We start from the raw sequence: 16,092 nt of genomic DNA, 5'->3' as shown, positions 1-16,092 counted from the left end.
TAAGTGTGGGTTTATTTACTTGTTGTCAAACAAGATTATTCTTTCCTTGAAGGTCAGAGAGGTCAAAACCTATCTTGACAGATGCACATAACCTTCAAAAATACACATGTACACATGTTTTGAGACTGCTGACAAAATATTTCAAAATGTGTACAAACCGCGAGTTATTTGAGAATTTCCTCGATTTAACTAAGAAACCAGAGATATTCTTAGGGTACGTAGGAATAGTGTTAATAATTTTACATCAATTATAAGTGTTCCTTGTGTTTTGCAGAAATGAAAATAATTGTGCAAAGTTTGAAAAGCTCTTAAAAACAAGTTATGATTATACGAAGTCACAAGAACTGGAAACATTCACAGCAAATGCTTTGCCTGAATTAATAACCGAGCATTTTGATACTGAACAAATATGGCAACAAATTGAGCTGCAAAATAATTCATTTCTTACACATTCTTTGATTGAGGTAAGCAAATTTGTGGTTGGAAGCAGTAAATTAGTATTTGATGAAGTACAAACTTCTAATTTGAATGAAAATCATGAACCTGATGAAGATAAACTTCAAAAACTGCACCAATCTGATGATGAAAGTAGTGATGATGATGATGACAATGAACCATTAAACTTAGATGAAGATAGTGATGAGGGTGGTTTAGATTCAGATGATCTTGAAGATGATAATGAACAAGCTGATGGGAATGAAAATGAGAATCCTAGGAAGAAACAAAAGTCATCAATTGTTGATGATAGGTTCTTCAAGCTTAATGAGATGGAAGCGTTTTTGCAAGCTGAGGAGAAAAAGATGATGGATGCTGAGCCTGACTCTGGAAATGATTCTGAGGAAAATGATGAGGATGTAGAGGAAGAATCAGATGAAGATGATGATTTATTCATGGGTAATAATTTGGAGAAGACAGATACAGAGAGAGGAGGTGTAAATAATCCAAAATATAAAGATTTCTTTGCTGAACAAGATGATGATGAAGCTGGGACAGGAACTAGCAGAAACAGAAATAAATTCCTAGAAGAAATAGAAGATGAAGAGGATGAAGGAGAAGAAGAACAGGAGATGGCAGTTAAATCATCTTTGGAGCAAAGGGAAGAACGCCTCAAAGTCAAAATGGACGCATTAGAAGATGCAGCAGTTGGTGAAAAGCAATGGCAACTCAAAGGTGAAATCACAGCTGAAGACAGGCCACAGAATTCCCTCCTTGAAGAGGTCGTTGAGTTTGATCTCAGTACCCGCCCTGCACCGGTTATGACAGAACAAACTTCCTTGCTACTTGAAGACATAATCCGACAGAGGATCAAAGACAAAGCATTTGATTCTGTGGAACGTAAAGAAAAACCGGCGGAGACACCTTTGGAATTCAAAAAGAAGCTCGTTCTTGATCAGGAAAAGAGTAAAGAATCCCTGGCGCAAATTTACGAAAAAGAATACCTAGAAATGAATGAGAAACTGGATGCTGACTTGGGTGATAAAGAAGAAGAAGAACCTCAATTGCATAAAGATGTTAAAAAGATGATGCATGCACTCATGATGAAATTGGACGCGTTGTCAAACTTCCACTTCACACCAAAACCAGCGCAGGTCGAGCTGAAAGTTGTTAGTAATTTACCAGCAATCAGCATGGAAGAAGTTGCGCCTGTTGCGACAAGTGATGCTGCATTGCTCGCCCCCGAAGAAGTCAAGCCCAAAGTACGTGGTGATATTATCGGCAAGAGTGAACGTACCGAAACTGATAAGAAGCGCGAGCGACGTAAGAAGAAGGCAATGCAACGTGAACACGCAGTTCTAAAAGAGAAAAAGAATGCTTTGGGTATAAATAACAAGCACAGCAAAGAAAAGGCAAAGAAACTACTTGACGACGTTACCAAAAGTCGCAATGTGGATAAAATGGACGAATCTACAGGATCAAAGAGTGTTAAATCTTCGTCAGCTTTCTTCGCTCAGTTGGAGGATCAAGTTAAGACTCAGATTAAAGGTAAACACAGTGTGAAAAACACAAAGGTGAAGCAACATTTAGACGCGAAAAAGTTGAAACTTTAAACATCAGTTTATTAATATATCGTGAGTTTTATTTGCGCCCCTTGTTTTTTTTCGTGGTAAACACACGAGGGGCTGGTAAAGGAAGCTTGACAGATGCCTCTTTGCCACTAATGTGAAGCAGCAACATACTGCAGAGGTCGTTTAACTTTTTGACGCCCACTTTCAGTTGAATTCCAATTTCGTTCAAGTTTACCTTCAATTTGTTTAGCAACAAACTCAGGACAATTATGTAGCAGCAAGCTTTGTCTTTCATGGACAAAGGTCGCGTTCTGGAACAAAACAAAATTGTATTTGTTACAATCACAAGGACTAGATTTGTATATTTTACCTAGTTCTTTCAGTTTTCACTGTAAAGTTATTGAGAATGAAGTCATTCAACACCTTGGAATACTGACTACACTGGCATCCCTTTAGTGAAATACTCCTTGCTGTTGCTGATTGAATAGTCATCAATGCATCCAATACTAGTAACATGGAAACATGTTCTTGGGCGTTTTCATCTCTGGATCCCTGTAAAGCGAGAATTTGTTTTTTCACATAGTCATTTGTTGTAATTTGGTCCTCTTCAGTTTCCATCAGTTCACGTGCGGGTTCTTCAAGGCTTTTTAGCACTAATTCAGGTATCAATGTCTTGAGGGTGTAGACATCAGCGGTAATTGCTGCGTTTTTATTCACAAACGGAAGGATTTCAGATGTTTGTGTTGGTTCTTCAATCTGCATTTCATCCAAACTTATGTCTGAGAATAGAGGAGATATTCATTATATATTATATGCTAAATAAAATATAGTTATGTATCATACTTGCAACAGTTTTTTCTAATTGATCTTTGTAGTTATCAATGTTAACTTTCAATCTCTCAAGTGTTTCGGTTTGCCTCTTTGTTTTCTTGGAACCAAACTCTTTGTTTAGTTCTGTGAGAGCTCGTTGGTTAGTTTCCATCATTGTGCTGTCCATAATCTTCCTCAATTGGGGTGGTTGAGGCTTAAGTAAAGCTTCATTTATAGAAACAAGCCGAATCTGCATTTATTAAAAAAAGCAATTGTTTAAATTTAAATAGTTTCTTAGATGTTGTAAGGGGGCGCTTGTAGCAATGTGATTTAGTCTAACCTTATTTGTTTTCTTGTTTCGGACGGCAAGAAATGTGTTGTAGGCATTTTGCTCCGCCACGCGCCCTGTGTAAATAAGTGTATCTGAAGCCAACACAGGAATTACCCGCTGAGCATCATTATAACATAGACCACAGGATAACGGTATTTCTTGATCTTCCACAAGTTCTCCATTTTGAAATTGTACTGCAAGATTCGTGTTAAAATACGTCACCGAATTTATTATAAGAATATACATACAACATGTCGATCGGGCCCCTTTGCTTTTTGTAATCACTTGAGATACTATCATTTTACCCATGTTTAATTCACTTACGAAAAGATTTCACATGTGCGTTGCATGTGCTTGGATTGTACATTAACGCGGCGTTAACTAATTGTTGGCGGTCGGCACTTACACGAAGTTACGCGAACGAACCATTCTAAAGAGGAGTTCACACTAGGGTTGTGAGTAAAATATCTGCATTAAATAATGAATCGTGAAGTTTATTAATTAGTAAATAATACTTCAACATAGTCAGCATTAAACATTCCCGTGTAATATAAATAAATCACATGTTTTTACAAAAAGATAAACGACAATCCGTTTCACGAAATATGCAATATTCTAGCAGGAGCAGTATTATACGTTAGTCATGTTACAATATCAACTTGAATAAATATTCTCGAAACGATTCAACAATAGTGAATAATTAACACAACATAAACGATAGTGAACGAGAAATTTATATAGCGCTAAGAGACAGAAAGCAGAAAATAAATGTGGGGGAGAGAAGCGAATTTGATTCGTACGTGTTCGATTTTGCGCGTGTGTTAATGTTACGACATATGTACAAAATTTATTACAAGTTAGCAATAAATCAGTCTTCGATGTTCATTCGATTGTCTGCGTGGCATTCACCGGCTGCGCCTCGACTTCCGAATCGCGACTCTCCAGGTCGGAGAGCTTGTCGAAGTCGTTCGGCTCGTTGTCGGACGACACGGTAGCCTCGTCATTGCCCACACCCCTGCTCTCGGTGTGCTTGCGGAAGAGTGTTTCCAGAGTAGGCGTGGGGCGAACATCCGCGTCTTCAGCGTCTGTATCACTACCAGAATTCTTTTCCGATTCCGACGTGCCACTTTGATCCGAGACTGGTGCTGGTAATTGCGGTAGTTCGGGACTATCGAAGTGCAGCTTCGGGGCGATGGGGCGCACTTTACGCGCAGAATTAACAGCCATGCAGTAGCAGCACTTGAATGAAACGTACTCAAATTCATCCATTAATGCCATACCTAAATACACACTCGTTAGTATCTAGTTATTATGCGAAAGTTCTCACTCACCATTGTGACCCGAGCATTGTTTGCAAATCAGTGCGTAGCGATTGTTGGGCCCGTCGCCGATAAGATAGTCGACTACTTTATCCAGGAAGGTGCGATCTTTCGACGGGATATAACGCGGGATTGGTGTAATCGGCGTTGGCGCAACAGTCATCAAATTTCTATTAAAAGGTGTCGCCATTGACAGCTGTGAAGGTCCCGGGCCTTTTGCATTCATTAAAGGTGTTTGTGTTATGTTTGATTTCAGGGACATGCCGCTGTTTGGTGGAATCCGATTTCGCAAACCTATTTTCGTAATAATAATATTATCAGTATTTAGCAATATTAATGCAACATGCATTAATTACCTGCTTGGTTGGACGGCGTCATTGCAGCAACTGACGTGTTTCGAATAGGGGTCAATTCTTGTCCAATGTTTACTCTTCTTACTTGTTCTGGTGCATATTTCTCTAGTAAACCTCTTGCCACTTTGTAGGTTTCAGTTTCCATAATATTTTCAAGTATTTTCTTCTTTTCACTTCTCAAATCCACCATTTTCTTCTGATTCTTTGTTAGTTTTCTATTGAAGTACCATGATATAGTACGTTTCATAAAGAATATGCTAGAATAAATTAATTTTAATTATAATATATTATTATATGTGTTTTACTGGTTGCTTACAATGTAGGGGCTAAAATGAATGGCACCAAATAAAGCAATCGCTCTTTGAAGTTCTGTGGATAAAAGTAAAAGAAGTAGAATACAACTGCAGAGAGAATGTATATGCCCACAGATGCCACCAGGAATGAACCAACAATGCGTTTTCGTTGCTGCTCCGTGTTTCTTTGGAAGTTTTCAATTGAGGTGATCTCCTTATCAATTTTCTCTAAGAGGTCACTATTACTCTTCTTCTTCTATAAGTTACATAAATGGTTAAGTGCCGGCGCAGGTATTTAGCATAGTTAGAAAACTTACCCGAAACTTAGCTATTATCATCCCCATTTTATTTAATTACGGCTTCAGCGGGACAGGTCACACTGTTTCCGGTATAGCAGCACTATCCCACAAAATGCTGGAGATCGGCTCGTTTCCTCATCTAACCTATAAACACAAATTGTTCGGCCGTTCTAAACTTATTGCTTGCTAGGACCACCTCAGCGCGACTGTTCGCTACCTTGCCAGTTAGAAAATGCCAGGTTTGCCAGCAGATTGCCAACGTCGAGCGAGCGCAGCGAACAATCGGAGCACAACAGAACATGTGTGATTCCGATTCGTATGGTCAACTCACCGAGTGCGTCAGAAAGTGCCACATTCATTGCAACCATTTGTATTCACTCCCTCAAAGCTAAATTCGATGAGAAAAATATCGCAAAAAATTTAGAAAATGCCAACGGTCAAATGGACCAAACGTAATCAATTCAAGGTATTTTATTCGGCCTACACAATTTGTGTTTTGCACGTACACCTGTCAAACATTAAAGGCAGTAAAGCAACCTTTACACTAGAGTCGTTTGAGTGTATTTTATAGAATTTATGTTTTTTTTTATCTACTTCTAATGTTAAAATATACAATATTCTATGCAATAAACTTGCGTTGAGCGTAATGCATTTCATGTTAAACATTGTTTCGATGTGCAAGGTCATGAAAATATAGGCAACCAGCCATACACGGACGCCGGCTTAATCTGATAAAAAATCTAGCAAAGTAATATTTAAATTTTACTGAATTTGAATCAGCATAGTTAGGGAAACGTTTCAGGGAATTAAATAAAATTCATATTAGAATCACTTGTTACAGGCATAGTTAAACATAGTTTATTTTGCTTCCTTGATTCAAGGTTTCTTCCCTTGCAAAAACTGATAAATAACAGAGAAATCCTTATCGCCGAGCCCATGATTCATCATTGCCCTATACAATTGATGCACAGCCGCAGTCATTGGCAATGGACTATTCACTGATACCGCAGCAGCTTCCGCAAGTCCCAAATCCTTCGCGATCAGTTTGACCATGAAACCGCCATCATACTTATTACTGGATGGCACATTGGGTAATATATCGGGCACTGGATTGTAAGTCTCCGACGACCAGGAACGGCCAGTAGAAACGTTAATAATATCGGTAAGTACCTTGGGATCGAGACCAGCGCGAATACCCATATTGAAGGACTCTGCAGTACCGGCCATTGTGACACCAAGAATCAAGTTATTGCAGAGTTTAGCGATCTGGCCCGCACCAGGTCCTCCGCAGTGGAATATTTTGGCTCCGGCTTGTAATAGATATGGCCTGGCAGTCTCAACATCGTCTTTTGAACCACCAATCATATAGGTCAGAGTGGCGGCTGCGGCACCAGTTACACCACCGGAAACAGGGCAGTCAATAAATCTGTATCCGTTGTCCTTAGCAATGGCGGACAATTCCTGTGCGTGTTTTGGTTCGATTGTAGAGCAATCAATCATTAAAGCACCTTTTTTAATGCCTTTTGTGATGCCGTCGGCCCGTAGGACAGTATCTTTTACAACGTGACCATCGGGAAGCATGGTGAACACAACATCTACATCAGTTGCCGCCTCCTGTGGAGTTTTACATACAGTCGCGCCTGCCACGCTCTTGGCGGCACTCTCAACAACATCAAACACCTTTAGTTTCGAGCCCTTTTTGATCATGTTGGTCGCCATCTTGGCACCCATATTGCCCATGCCAATGAAGCCAACATTGGACATAGCGCGATCTAGATAAAAGTGAGAAAAAAAATCAGTATTATCATTATAAGCAAATACTGTTTGTTAGGCATATATGTTTATTATGTTCTAAACGATATCTAAACAAACACATGATCAATAATACTGCATCATTTGCGCTGTTTGCGCTCGTCAGACTCAATTGCTCTGTTATTAAAACTTGTCAGGTCTTATCAGAGAACGGATTTATTTCCAAGGTGACATCAGGCGATTATTACATAATCAAATTATATAAAGATTACGGTCGCTAACAGTTTTAGGTGAAATTCTTTTTTGCATTTAATTCCTCGACCATGATTAGTAACAATAGAAAGAAGGTCATAAAATTCGATAGGAACGCGTAAATTTGCGTGGACGTACTTCTAACCACATAAAAGTTAAAAAAAGTATTATTAGAATCAACTCCATCAAATTTCAATATCTATACAAGTTAGGTTCAGTTCTGCTGAATAAATTTAGCTGCGTGTGTTTGTACGTGTGGAAAGCAAAACGCGTTTAACTTTTCAAGGTAATCAGGAAGGCGCGAGTAAAGACAACGTAACACGCGTAAAATACTTAACGGCAAAGCACCAAAATAACCGTTATTAAACTAGCGGCCCTCTTGACTTAAGTTAAGTCGCTTCCTTTGCGTTCTTCTCCTTTTTAAAGTACCCATAAACACATGAAAATCGTTCTATTATTCCTATTATTATCCCACTTAAAGAGACAAGTAAATCAGCTTTGATTATGAGCGTTTTAACTTAACTTAAGTATATTGTACGTACTTTGAGCGAGCAAGTCGCTACGGACAAGCATGAAGACAGTTTTCTTGAACATCTTGTTTGTATTTATGTTTTAATGTGAGCAAAAAATGGCACAACTGGCGCCGGCAAGATCTATAGGCAAACTGATAAGCACAAAGCACGGCGACCGACAGCCGCCAGTTGAGTTGAAAATGGATAGTAACATGCGTCCAACAATCCGTGTTTTCAATGCGGAGTTACTTTTGCACGTAGACTTGTTTGCTGTATTTTGAGTTGCCTATACTGCTTTGACTTTTTGAATTCCGAAAATTTTTATTGTTCAACACATAAAGTATGAAGTAAACAAGTTTTGGAGGTCGCTTAATTAAATTGTTATAAAATCAAATATTTAAATTAGGATTTACAATTAGAATGAGATAATTTATATAAACAAAGTGCGTGTTTTATGGCATGCCACATGATAAGCATGATTTGTAATCTTTATCTTTGCTCAATTAAACAATGCTTCTACACAGTGCCCAGTTTCTTTCTGTATTTAAGCTTAATTAACATCGGCACGGTTAAAAATCGTGAGCTGAATGCGAGTCAGGTCGACCAATTAAAATGCACCCGGTATTTCATCACAGATTTACTCGGCAGCGCTGCAATGTTAGACGCAAACAAACGCACGCATTACATAAAAATGTATAAGTGATAAGAATGCGTGAAGTCACCGGCACTGAGGTGATATATAAGTCGCCTACGTGTCGTACAGGTAGCGCATACGACTCGCAGCAATTGTTCAGCGCAGGTCACTCTTCTTTCAAATCCTGCAGAGACCAGAGCACAGCACAGTGAAAACCCGAGGTGCAAAACTGGGTACTGATCGATAAACAACGCCCTGCAAATCAACAAAGAGGTATGTTAATACTATACTGTTAGAAATCATTTCTCAAGCAAAAACTAAGTCAAAATGGCGGTACAATAATCAGTTAAAATATGGAAATACATTTGAAGAAATACCTTTAGAATTCTGCAGTATTTTAAATAATGCGACGAGCGCGCACATAAAACACGAACACGATAAGCTCGCGTCGCACGGTTTATCGCCGCATTTTATTTACAATTAAATTTGATAACGCCGTTGCCCGGTACCCCGGTGTGTTGTATACCTGCAAAGTGCAAAAGGCGCGCGCATTCGCCGAGAAAAACAAATTCCCAATCAATAAATAATGGAATCGATCTCCTCGTCATTCATACATGTACAGAGTGCACTCGTGATTTAAGTCGCCAAATGCTCCTCGAAGCAATAACAAGTGCACAATACCGGCTGCCAAAGTGTTAATCAGTTTCGATTTGTGTTTAAACTAGTACAGGGCGTATCTCAGTGGAAAAGTGTGCGTTTGTGTGCGTGTCGTGTGTGTGTGTACATGGCGTACCTGCATAATTACCACACGATTTCACCTGCCTTCGCCGCGCACCGTTTGTTTACTCTGACAATTAGTTTCATTTTCGAAGTCGCTGAAAAAGCAGCTTCGGTTCAAGCGGTGGTATAATTTCGTGTGTGTTTGAACAAACGAGTATAAAGTGCAAACAACAAGGCTGTGATAAGGCCCAGGATCTGTTTAATCAACGAATCTGAAAATTCTAATTCAAACATCGTGTTTGCGTCACCGTATACCTCGAATCTTGCGAAACAATTGCGGCGCGTTATCAAAATGTACTAATGTGGAAAACACGCGACACAATGATAACGGTAATAACTTGGCCAGTGATAACACGGACGCCGGGCAGGTTTAGCGTGTAGCTTATATATTTATTTATATGGTAAACCGTCGCGGGCGAAGTTTTCGAAATGCATCCATAAGATACCTATTCGTTTTTAATTTGTCCGCATATTACAGGATTGGTTCGATCATTATCCCAGTTCATGCAGCAAATGGGAAAAATCCTCCAACGCGTAATTCGAAAATAAAGAGAGCTATCTGTCGACAGTACAGCTTTTAAATTCACTGTCATGGAGTTGCTCTCTTTATGGGCGGGTTACCGATCTGCATAAATGAACCATGGACGTCTATTGCGCTTATTTAAATAAGTCACGTTTCTGTATATTTATCTATATGCCATGAAATTTCAAGATGTATTTTGTGTTATATAATATAGAAATTTATTAATGTTCTGATATTTATTTAACATGTTTCCGATTTTCCCGTGATATGTTCCTATGAGTGAGTTTTTGTTCTCACCAGGTAACCACAATCGAATATTTTAAGGTGTCCAGGTTGTAACGAGTTGTGCTAACATTGCACCAAACTTCTCTTATTTAACGCTCAAAAAATACCAATACTGTTGGTAGTTTTATTTTCTTTGATGTTGTATACGTAATCCATATTAATTTATTGTATATATTTAACTATATTTATTGAAAAAAATTAACGTGATTATATGTGTTACTGAAGATGTTAACGCTGGTCTTAACGAAAGTACCTTAAAATGCCCTTTAAAAGATGGCAATTTTATGTAATTTTGAAAACATGCTGTGGAAAACACCCTGTATCTCCCAAACTATTGCACTTTTTTGGTGTTTTTCAACGCCATTTTGTAGTTAAAGAGACGCTCTACGCAACACATGCCATTTTAATCCGCTAAACATTCGGGAAGTGCCCTAAAATGCCCTTCAAACATTGACCTTTTTTGGAAATTTTGAAAACATGCTGTGGAAAACACCCTGTATCTCCCAAACTATGGCACTTTTTTGGTGTTTTTCAACGCCATTTTATAGTTTAGGAGACGTTCTACACAACACATGCCATTTTAATCCGCTAAACATTCGGGAAGTGCCCTAAAATGCCCTTCAAACATTGGCTTTTTTTGGAAAATTTGAAAACATGCTGTGGAAAACACCCTGTATCTCCCAAACTATAGCACTTTTTTGGTGTTTTTCACCACCATTTTGTAGTTAAAGAGACGCTCTACACAACACATGCCATTTTAATCCGCTAAACATTCGGGAAGTGCCCTAAAATGCCCTTCAAACATTGGCCTTTATTGGAAAATTTGAAAACATGCTGTGGAAAACACCCTGTATCTCCCAAACTATTGCACTTTTTTGGTGTTTTTCAACGCCATTTTGTAGTTAAAGAGACGCTCTACACAACACATGCCATTTTAATCCGCTAAACATTCGGGAAGTGCCCTAAAATGCCCTTCAAACATTGGCCTTTCTTGGAAAATTTGAAATCATGCTGTGGAAAACACCCTGTATCTCCCAAACTATAGCACTTTTTTTATGTTTTTCACCACCATTTTGTAGTTAAAGAGACGCTCTACACAACACATGCCATATTAATGCGCTAAACATTCGGGAAGTGCCCTAAAATGCCCTTCAAAAATTGACCTTTTTTGGAAATTTTGAAAACATGCTGTGGAAAACACCCTGTATCTCCCAAACTATTGCACTTTTTGGTGCTTTTCAACGCCATTTTATAGTTTAGGAGACGCTCTATACAACACATGCCATTTTAATACGCTAAACATTCGGGAAGTGCCCCAAAATGCCCTTCAAAAATTGCTATTTTTTTACGTTTTTTTAAATTTTTTTGGTCCTGAAGCAGGGACAAATTTTTATTCCAACATTCTTTTTTCTGCAAAACTTGAAATAATTTATACATTTTTGTCTGAAGAACAGGGTCGAACTTTTTAAGTTAAAATTTTTTTGGCCGAAGAACAGGGCCGAACTTTTTGTGTTAAAATTTTTTGGGTCGAAGAACAGGGCCGAACTTTTAAAGTTAAAATTTTTTCGGCCGAAGAACAGGGCCGAACTTTTAAAGTTAAAATTTTTTGGCCAAAGATCATTTTTTCCAGCGAAATCAAAATAAAACTTTAAACGCTAATAACTCCTGAACTAAAAGGGCTAGAAGGGAACGGACGGCAGATTCTTGACCCTTGAAGGATTCTCTACAATATAGGCTATTAAAAACAGCCTTTTTTTTCGCCTCAAAACTGGGAAAAGTGCAAAGAGGTACCTCTTATAGGTTTTTTGATTTTTGAAAAAATCAAACTAAACACGCTATCCTGTAAAGAACCCTTTAAGGATTAAGGGCCTGAAGTCCGTTCTGTTCTAGCCCTTTTAGTTCTCGAGTTATTAGCGTTTAAAGTTTTTAATTGCGATTATCTCGGAAACTAAAAGGGCTAGAACAAAACGGACTTCAGGCCCTTAATCCTTAAAGGGTTCTTTACAGAATAGCGTGTTTAGTTTGATTTTTTCAAAAATCAAAAAACCTATAAGAGGTACCTCTTTGCACTTTTTCCAGTTTTGAGGCGAAAAAAAAGGGCTGTTTTTAATAGCCTATATTGTAGAGAATCCTTCAAGGGTCAAGAATCTGCCGTCCGTTCCCTTCTAGCCCTTTTAGTTCAGGAGTTATTAGCGATTAAAGTTTTATTTTGATTTCGCTGGAAAAAATGATCTTCGGCCAAAAAATTTTAACTTAAAAAGTTCGGCCCTGTTCTTCGGCCGTAAAAATTTTAACTTTAAAAGTTCGGCCCTGTTCTTCGACCCAAAAAATTTTAACACAAAAAGTTCGGCCCTGTTCTTCGGCCAAAAATATTTTAACTTAAAAAGTTCGACCCTGTTCTTCAGACAAAAATGTATAAATTATTTCAAGTTTTGCAGAAAAAAGAATGTTGGAATAAAAATTTGTCCCTGCTTGACGACCCAAAAAATTAAAAAAAACGTAAAAAAATAGCAATTTTTGAAGGTCATTTTAGGGCACTTCCCGAATGTTTAGCGGATTAAAATGGCATGTGTTGTATAGAGCGTCTCTTAAACTATAAAATGACGTTGAAAAACACCAAAAAAGGGTAATAGTTTGGGAGATACAGGATGTTTTCCACAGCATGTTTTCAAAATTTCCAAAAAAGGCCAATGTTTGAAGGGCATTTTAGGGCACTTCCAGAACGTTTAGCGCATTAATATGGCCTGTATTGTGTCGAGCGTCTCTTAAACTACAAAATGGCGATGAAAAACACCAAAAAAGTGCAATAGTTTGGGAGATACAGGGTGTTTTCCACAGCATGTTTTCAAAATTTCCAAAAAAGGCCAATGTTTGAAGGGCATTTTAGGGCACTTCCAGAACGTTTAGCGCATTAATATGGCATGTATTGTGTCGAGCGTCTCTTAAACTACAAAATGGCGGTGACAAACTCCAAAAAAATGCAATAGTTTGGGAGATACAGGGTGTTTTCCACAGCATGTTTTCAAATTTTCCAAAAAAAGCCAATGTTTGAAGGGCATTTTAGGGCACTTCCCGAATGTTTAGCGGATTAAAATGGCATGTGTTGTATAGAGCGTCTCTTAAACTATAAAATGGCGTTGAAAAACACCAAAAAAGTGTAATAGTTTGGAAGATACAGGGTGTTTTCCAGAGCATGTTTTCAAAATTTCCAAAAAAGGCCAATGTTTGAAGGGCATTTTAGGGCACTTCCCGAATGTTTAGCGGATTAAAATGGCATGTGTTGTATAGAGCGTCTCCTAAACTATAAAATGGCGTTGAAAAACACCAAAAAAGTGTAATAGTTTGGGAGATACAGTGTGTTTTCCACAGCATGTTTTCAAAATTTCCAAAAAAGGCCAATGTTTGAAGGGCATTTTAGGGCACTTCCACAACGTTTAGTGCATTAATATGGCATGTGTTGTATAGAGCGTCTCCTAAACTATAAAATGGCGTTGAAAAACACCAAAAAAGTGTAATAGTTTGGGAGATACAGGGTGTTTTCCACAGCATGTTTTCAAAATTTCCAAAAAAGGCCAATGTTTGAAGGGCATTTTAGGGCACTTCCCGAATGTTTAGCGGATTAAAATGGCATGTGTTGTATAGAGCGTCTCTTAAACTATAAAATGGCGGTGCAAAACTCAAAAAGATATTTTCGGCCGAAGAACAGGGCCGATCTTTTTTGTTAAATTTGTTTCCTTTGAAATTACAATAAAATTTTAAACGCTAATAACTCCTAAACTAAAAGGGCTAGAAAAGAAAAGACGGCAAATTCTTGATCCTTGAAGGATTCTCTACAATATAGGCTACTAAAAACTTTTTTTCTGCTCCAAAACTGAATAAAGTGCCCCCGCCCATTTTACCGCAGGTGAATTTGCCATAGTCCGTTTCACTGCGGGCGAATTTGCCGACGTCCATTTCACCGCGGGTGAATTTGCCGCCATCCACTTCACCGTGGGTGAATTTGCCTTCGTCCATTTCACCGCGGGTGAACTTGCCGTCGCCCATTTCACCGCGGGTGAACTTGCCGTTGTCCACTTCACCGTGGGTGAATTTGCCGTCGTCCATTTCACCGCGGGTGAACTTGCTGTTGTCCACTTCACCGTGGGTGAATTTGCCGTCGTTCATCTCACCGCGGGTGAATTTGTCGTGATCCATTTGGCCCTGCGTCCATTTATAAAGTATGTGAAAGTAATAGAGAATATTAAAGCGATTAAGCTCACAAATCTTAATCAAATGTGCACAAAAAAATACTATTCATACACAGATATCCACAAACAGCACAATATTATTTCATGTTTATTTTTCCGCATCACGTCCAACTAAAAATTTGAATTTGTTTATGCGGCTAAACGACGCATAGTCAGGGGTACCCCTGTCGTTGAGTTACATCAAAGTTACTAATGGTAACTAAATTTCTAAGTTTGTGGTTAGGTTTGTCACATGCGAAACGGCAAAATTTTCAATACTTTAGAATAAAATTAATTGAAAAGTTGCAATGGCACATGTATTTCAAACCTACAAAGTGTTATCTGCATTTGCTGCGAAAACTACATTAAAGTGTTTGATATGGCCATCTAAACCATTATTACAAGGTAAGTACATTCAGTGACACTAGTGATATTTATTCAAATATAAATTCTCTGTTAACTTCGTCTTTGTAGTGCGGACATTATATTCCCCAGTCACACTAGGCATTGATGCTTATATCCAGCAGAGAGCTAGAACTGATGCACAATTGGGAAACATCTCTGAGAAGTTCCGGATCAAAATGGAAGAATATGCATCTGAAAACTCCAAGAACATGATCTTTACTGAAGATTTGAAGAACATGATACACCTGGCCACTGAAGATGATATAACATTAATCATACAAATGATGAACAAATTCAATGAGCAAAACAAACAACTCAGGTTTGGCAATTTTGTGTTTGGGCCAGTGGTCATGAGAATGTTGCACCATTTGCAGAAACCTGCTATTGCTCTAGAATGTTTTAATTCACCAAAACTAGAAGGATTTTTTGAGCAACTCATCACCTATCAGTTGCTCTTAGATTTGTTATATGAGCATAAAATGTACAAAGAGATGTTGACTACATATGAGAAGATACAATCCAGGCAGATTGAGGGCACCAAATACCCAAGAAACATTATAGTTTTGCTTATGGCAGCATGCTACAAACTAAACACAGCAGACAGTTGTAAATATGCTTTGAGTGTGTGGAATTGTCTTAAAGATGCAGGTCATTTTCCAATGCGACGCGCGACGACATTTTGTGCTGCGCTGGCTGTGAATCACAACCAGCCAGAGGCTTGCATAGAAATTCTAGCTAACACAAAGAATCAGAATTATACCACAGTGAGGAATCTCAAAGCAATTGCGTTGACACGTATTGGTCGTCTGGATGAAACTGTGAATTTACTCAAGAGTGTACTTGAAGGGGAAGGCAATGTTAAACAGACATTCAACAGAGAGGTGATTGAAGAAGTGCATGCTGCTGTGGAGAAGAGCGGCAACGCCAGCTTACTGCAAGAATTAAACAGAATTGAGAAATATTTTACTGAACAGGGGCATATACATGAAGGTAGTTTAGATAAGCAGCTGTGTGAGGAGATCAAACCACCTCCGTTTTTAACGGAGAATAATCGACAGTTCACAAATCGACATAACAGTTACAATCAAAGAAGTAATCAAGGCAATTATCGCTACAATAGGTATGAAAGAGATGATGGTCAGCAGATGAGGAAGCAGCAGCGACCGGGTCTATCCGAAATGAGTTAATAATTATTTGTTCATATTAATATTTAAGACTAAAACGAGTCAGTCCTTTTTAATCTTGTCATTTCTTGTCTTCTCATCTCCCTTTTCGGTTATCCTTGGTATCTTTATCGAGGTTCACAGCATCT

At 38.4% G+C, this 16,092-nt stretch overlaps 5 protein-coding genes and 1 long non-coding RNA gene across 7 annotated transcripts; 3 read left to right on the top strand and 3 right to left on the bottom strand.

Annotated features, from left to right (window-relative positions):
- The first annotated feature begins 19 nt into the window (after positions 1 to 19).
- On the top strand, positions 20 to 2,079 carry LOC135799369 (U3 small nucleolar ribonucleoprotein protein MPP10). Its single transcript, XM_065312447.1, has 2 exons — positions 20 to 214; positions 275 to 2,079. Exons 1-2 carry the CDS (start codon positions 147 to 149, stop codon positions 2,046 to 2,048), a joined length of 1,842 nt encoding a protein of 613 aa, XP_065168519.1. The 5' UTR covers positions 20 to 146; the 3' UTR covers positions 2,049 to 2,079.
- Positions 2,037 to 3,554, bottom strand: Polr1E (RNA polymerase I subunit E). Its single transcript, XM_065312456.1, has 5 exons — positions 3,396 to 3,554; positions 3,157 to 3,341; positions 2,850 to 3,066; positions 2,377 to 2,785; positions 2,037 to 2,317 (listed from the first exon to the last, which is right to left on the bottom strand). Exons 1-5 carry the CDS (start codon positions 3,454 to 3,456, stop codon positions 2,077 to 2,079), a joined length of 1,113 nt encoding a protein of 370 aa, XP_065168528.1. The 5' UTR covers positions 3,457 to 3,554; the 3' UTR covers positions 2,037 to 2,076.
- Positions 3,555 to 3,672: 118 nt separating this feature from the next.
- Lnpk (zinc-ribbon metal-binding protein lunapark) lies at positions 3,673 to 5,978 on the bottom strand. 2 transcript variants are annotated; one of them, XM_065312453.1, is made up of 6 exons: positions 5,629 to 5,978; positions 5,430 to 5,555; positions 5,136 to 5,368; positions 4,823 to 5,076; positions 4,479 to 4,760; positions 3,673 to 4,427 (listed from the first exon to the last, which is right to left on the bottom strand). In XM_065312453.1, exons 2-6 carry the CDS (start codon positions 5,454 to 5,456, stop codon positions 4,030 to 4,032), a joined length of 1,194 nt encoding a protein of 397 aa, XP_065168525.1. In that variant the 5' UTR covers positions 5,457 to 5,555; positions 5,629 to 5,978; the 3' UTR covers positions 3,673 to 4,029. The 2 variants fall into 2 exon arrangements, with proteins under 2 accessions (XP_065168525.1, XP_065168524.1); XM_065312452.1 differs by having other exon boundaries at positions 5,743 to 5,977.
- A 265-nt stretch (positions 5,979 to 6,243) lies between these two features.
- On the bottom strand, positions 6,244 to 8,131 carry LOC135799379 (NAD-dependent L-serine dehydrogenase). Its single transcript, XM_065312463.1, has 2 exons — positions 7,958 to 8,131; positions 6,244 to 7,183 (listed from the first exon to the last, which is right to left on the bottom strand). Exons 1-2 carry the CDS (start codon positions 8,007 to 8,009, stop codon positions 6,288 to 6,290), a joined length of 948 nt encoding a protein of 315 aa, XP_065168535.1. The 5' UTR covers positions 8,010 to 8,131; the 3' UTR covers positions 6,244 to 6,287.
- A 370-nt stretch (positions 8,132 to 8,501) lies between these two features.
- On the top strand, positions 8,502 to 10,090 carry LOC135799384 (uncharacterized). The gene is made up of 2 exons (XR_010550001.1): positions 8,502 to 8,834; positions 9,820 to 10,090. It is a non-coding gene; the product is annotated as an uncharacterized lncRNA (long non-coding RNA).
- A 4,486-nt stretch (positions 10,091 to 14,576) lies between these two features.
- Positions 14,577 to 16,020, top strand: LOC135798732 (pentatricopeptide repeat-containing protein 2, mitochondrial-like). Its single transcript, XM_065311661.1, has 2 exons — positions 14,577 to 14,780; positions 14,850 to 16,020. Exons 1-2 carry the CDS (start codon positions 14,684 to 14,686, stop codon positions 15,965 to 15,967), a joined length of 1,215 nt encoding a protein of 404 aa, XP_065167733.1. The 5' UTR covers positions 14,577 to 14,683; the 3' UTR covers positions 15,968 to 16,020.
- Positions 16,021 to 16,092: the final 72 nt, after the last annotated feature.

Source organism: Atheta coriaria, unplaced genomic scaffold, assembly GCF_025399875.1.
Source record: "Atheta coriaria isolate IRGN ID8LTWV9N9 unplaced genomic scaffold, Caltech_Dcor_3.1 hic_scaffold_9_pilon, whole genome shotgun sequence".
Classification (NCBI taxonomy): Eukaryota; Metazoa; Arthropoda; class Insecta; order Coleoptera; family Staphylinidae; genus Dalotia; species Dalotia coriaria.
The sequence above is the reverse complement of the archived record's forward strand: the minus strand, read 5'-3'. Positions and strand labels throughout refer to the sequence as shown.

Bases quoted from the DNA above. Each gene is read 5' to 3' on its own strand.
- LOC135798732 (XM_065311661.1), top strand. From the start codon at position 14,684: ATGGCACATGTATTTCAAACCTACAAAGTGTTATCTGCATTTGCTGCG. The intron at 14,781-14,849 runs GTAAGTACATTC...TCGTCTTTGTAG, and splicing joins ATCTAAACCATTATTACAAG to TGCGGACATTATATTCCCCA.
- Lnpk (XM_065312453.1), bottom strand. From the start codon at position 5,456: ATGGGGATGATAATAGCTAAGTTTCGG. The intron at 5,369-5,429 runs GTAAGTTTTCTA...TGTAACTTATAG, and splicing joins TGATAATAGCTAAGTTTCGG to AAGAAGAAGAGTAATAGTGA. The intron at 4,428-4,478 runs GTGAGTGAGAAC...GTGTGTATTTAG, and splicing joins ACAATGCTCGGGTCACAATG to GTATGGCATTAATGGATGAA.
- Polr1E (XM_065312456.1), bottom strand. From the start codon at position 3,456: ATGGGTAAAATGATAGTATCTCAAGTGATTACAAAAAGCAAAGGGGCC. The intron at 3,067-3,156 runs GTTAGACTAAAT...TAATAAATGCAG, and splicing joins GAAACAAGAAAACAAATAAG to ATTCGGCTTGTTTCTATAAA. The intron at 2,786-2,849 runs GTATGATACATA...CTCTATTCTCAG, and splicing joins ATTAGAAAAAACTGTTGCAA to ACATAAGTTTGGATGAAATG.
- LOC135799369 (XM_065312447.1), top strand. From the start codon at position 147: ATGTGTACAAACCGCGAGTTATTTGAGAATTTCCTCGATTTAACTAAG. The intron at 215-274 runs GTACGTAGGAAT...TGTGTTTTGCAG, and splicing joins AAACCAGAGATATTCTTAGG to AAATGAAAATAATTGTGCAA.
- LOC135799379 (XM_065312463.1), bottom strand. From the start codon at position 8,009: ATGTTCAAGAAAACTGTCTTCATGCTTGTCCGTAGCGACTTGCTCGCT. The intron at 7,184-7,957 runs GTACGTACAATA...ACTTTTATCTAG, and splicing joins TAGCGACTTGCTCGCTCAAA to ATCGCGCTATGTCCAATGTT.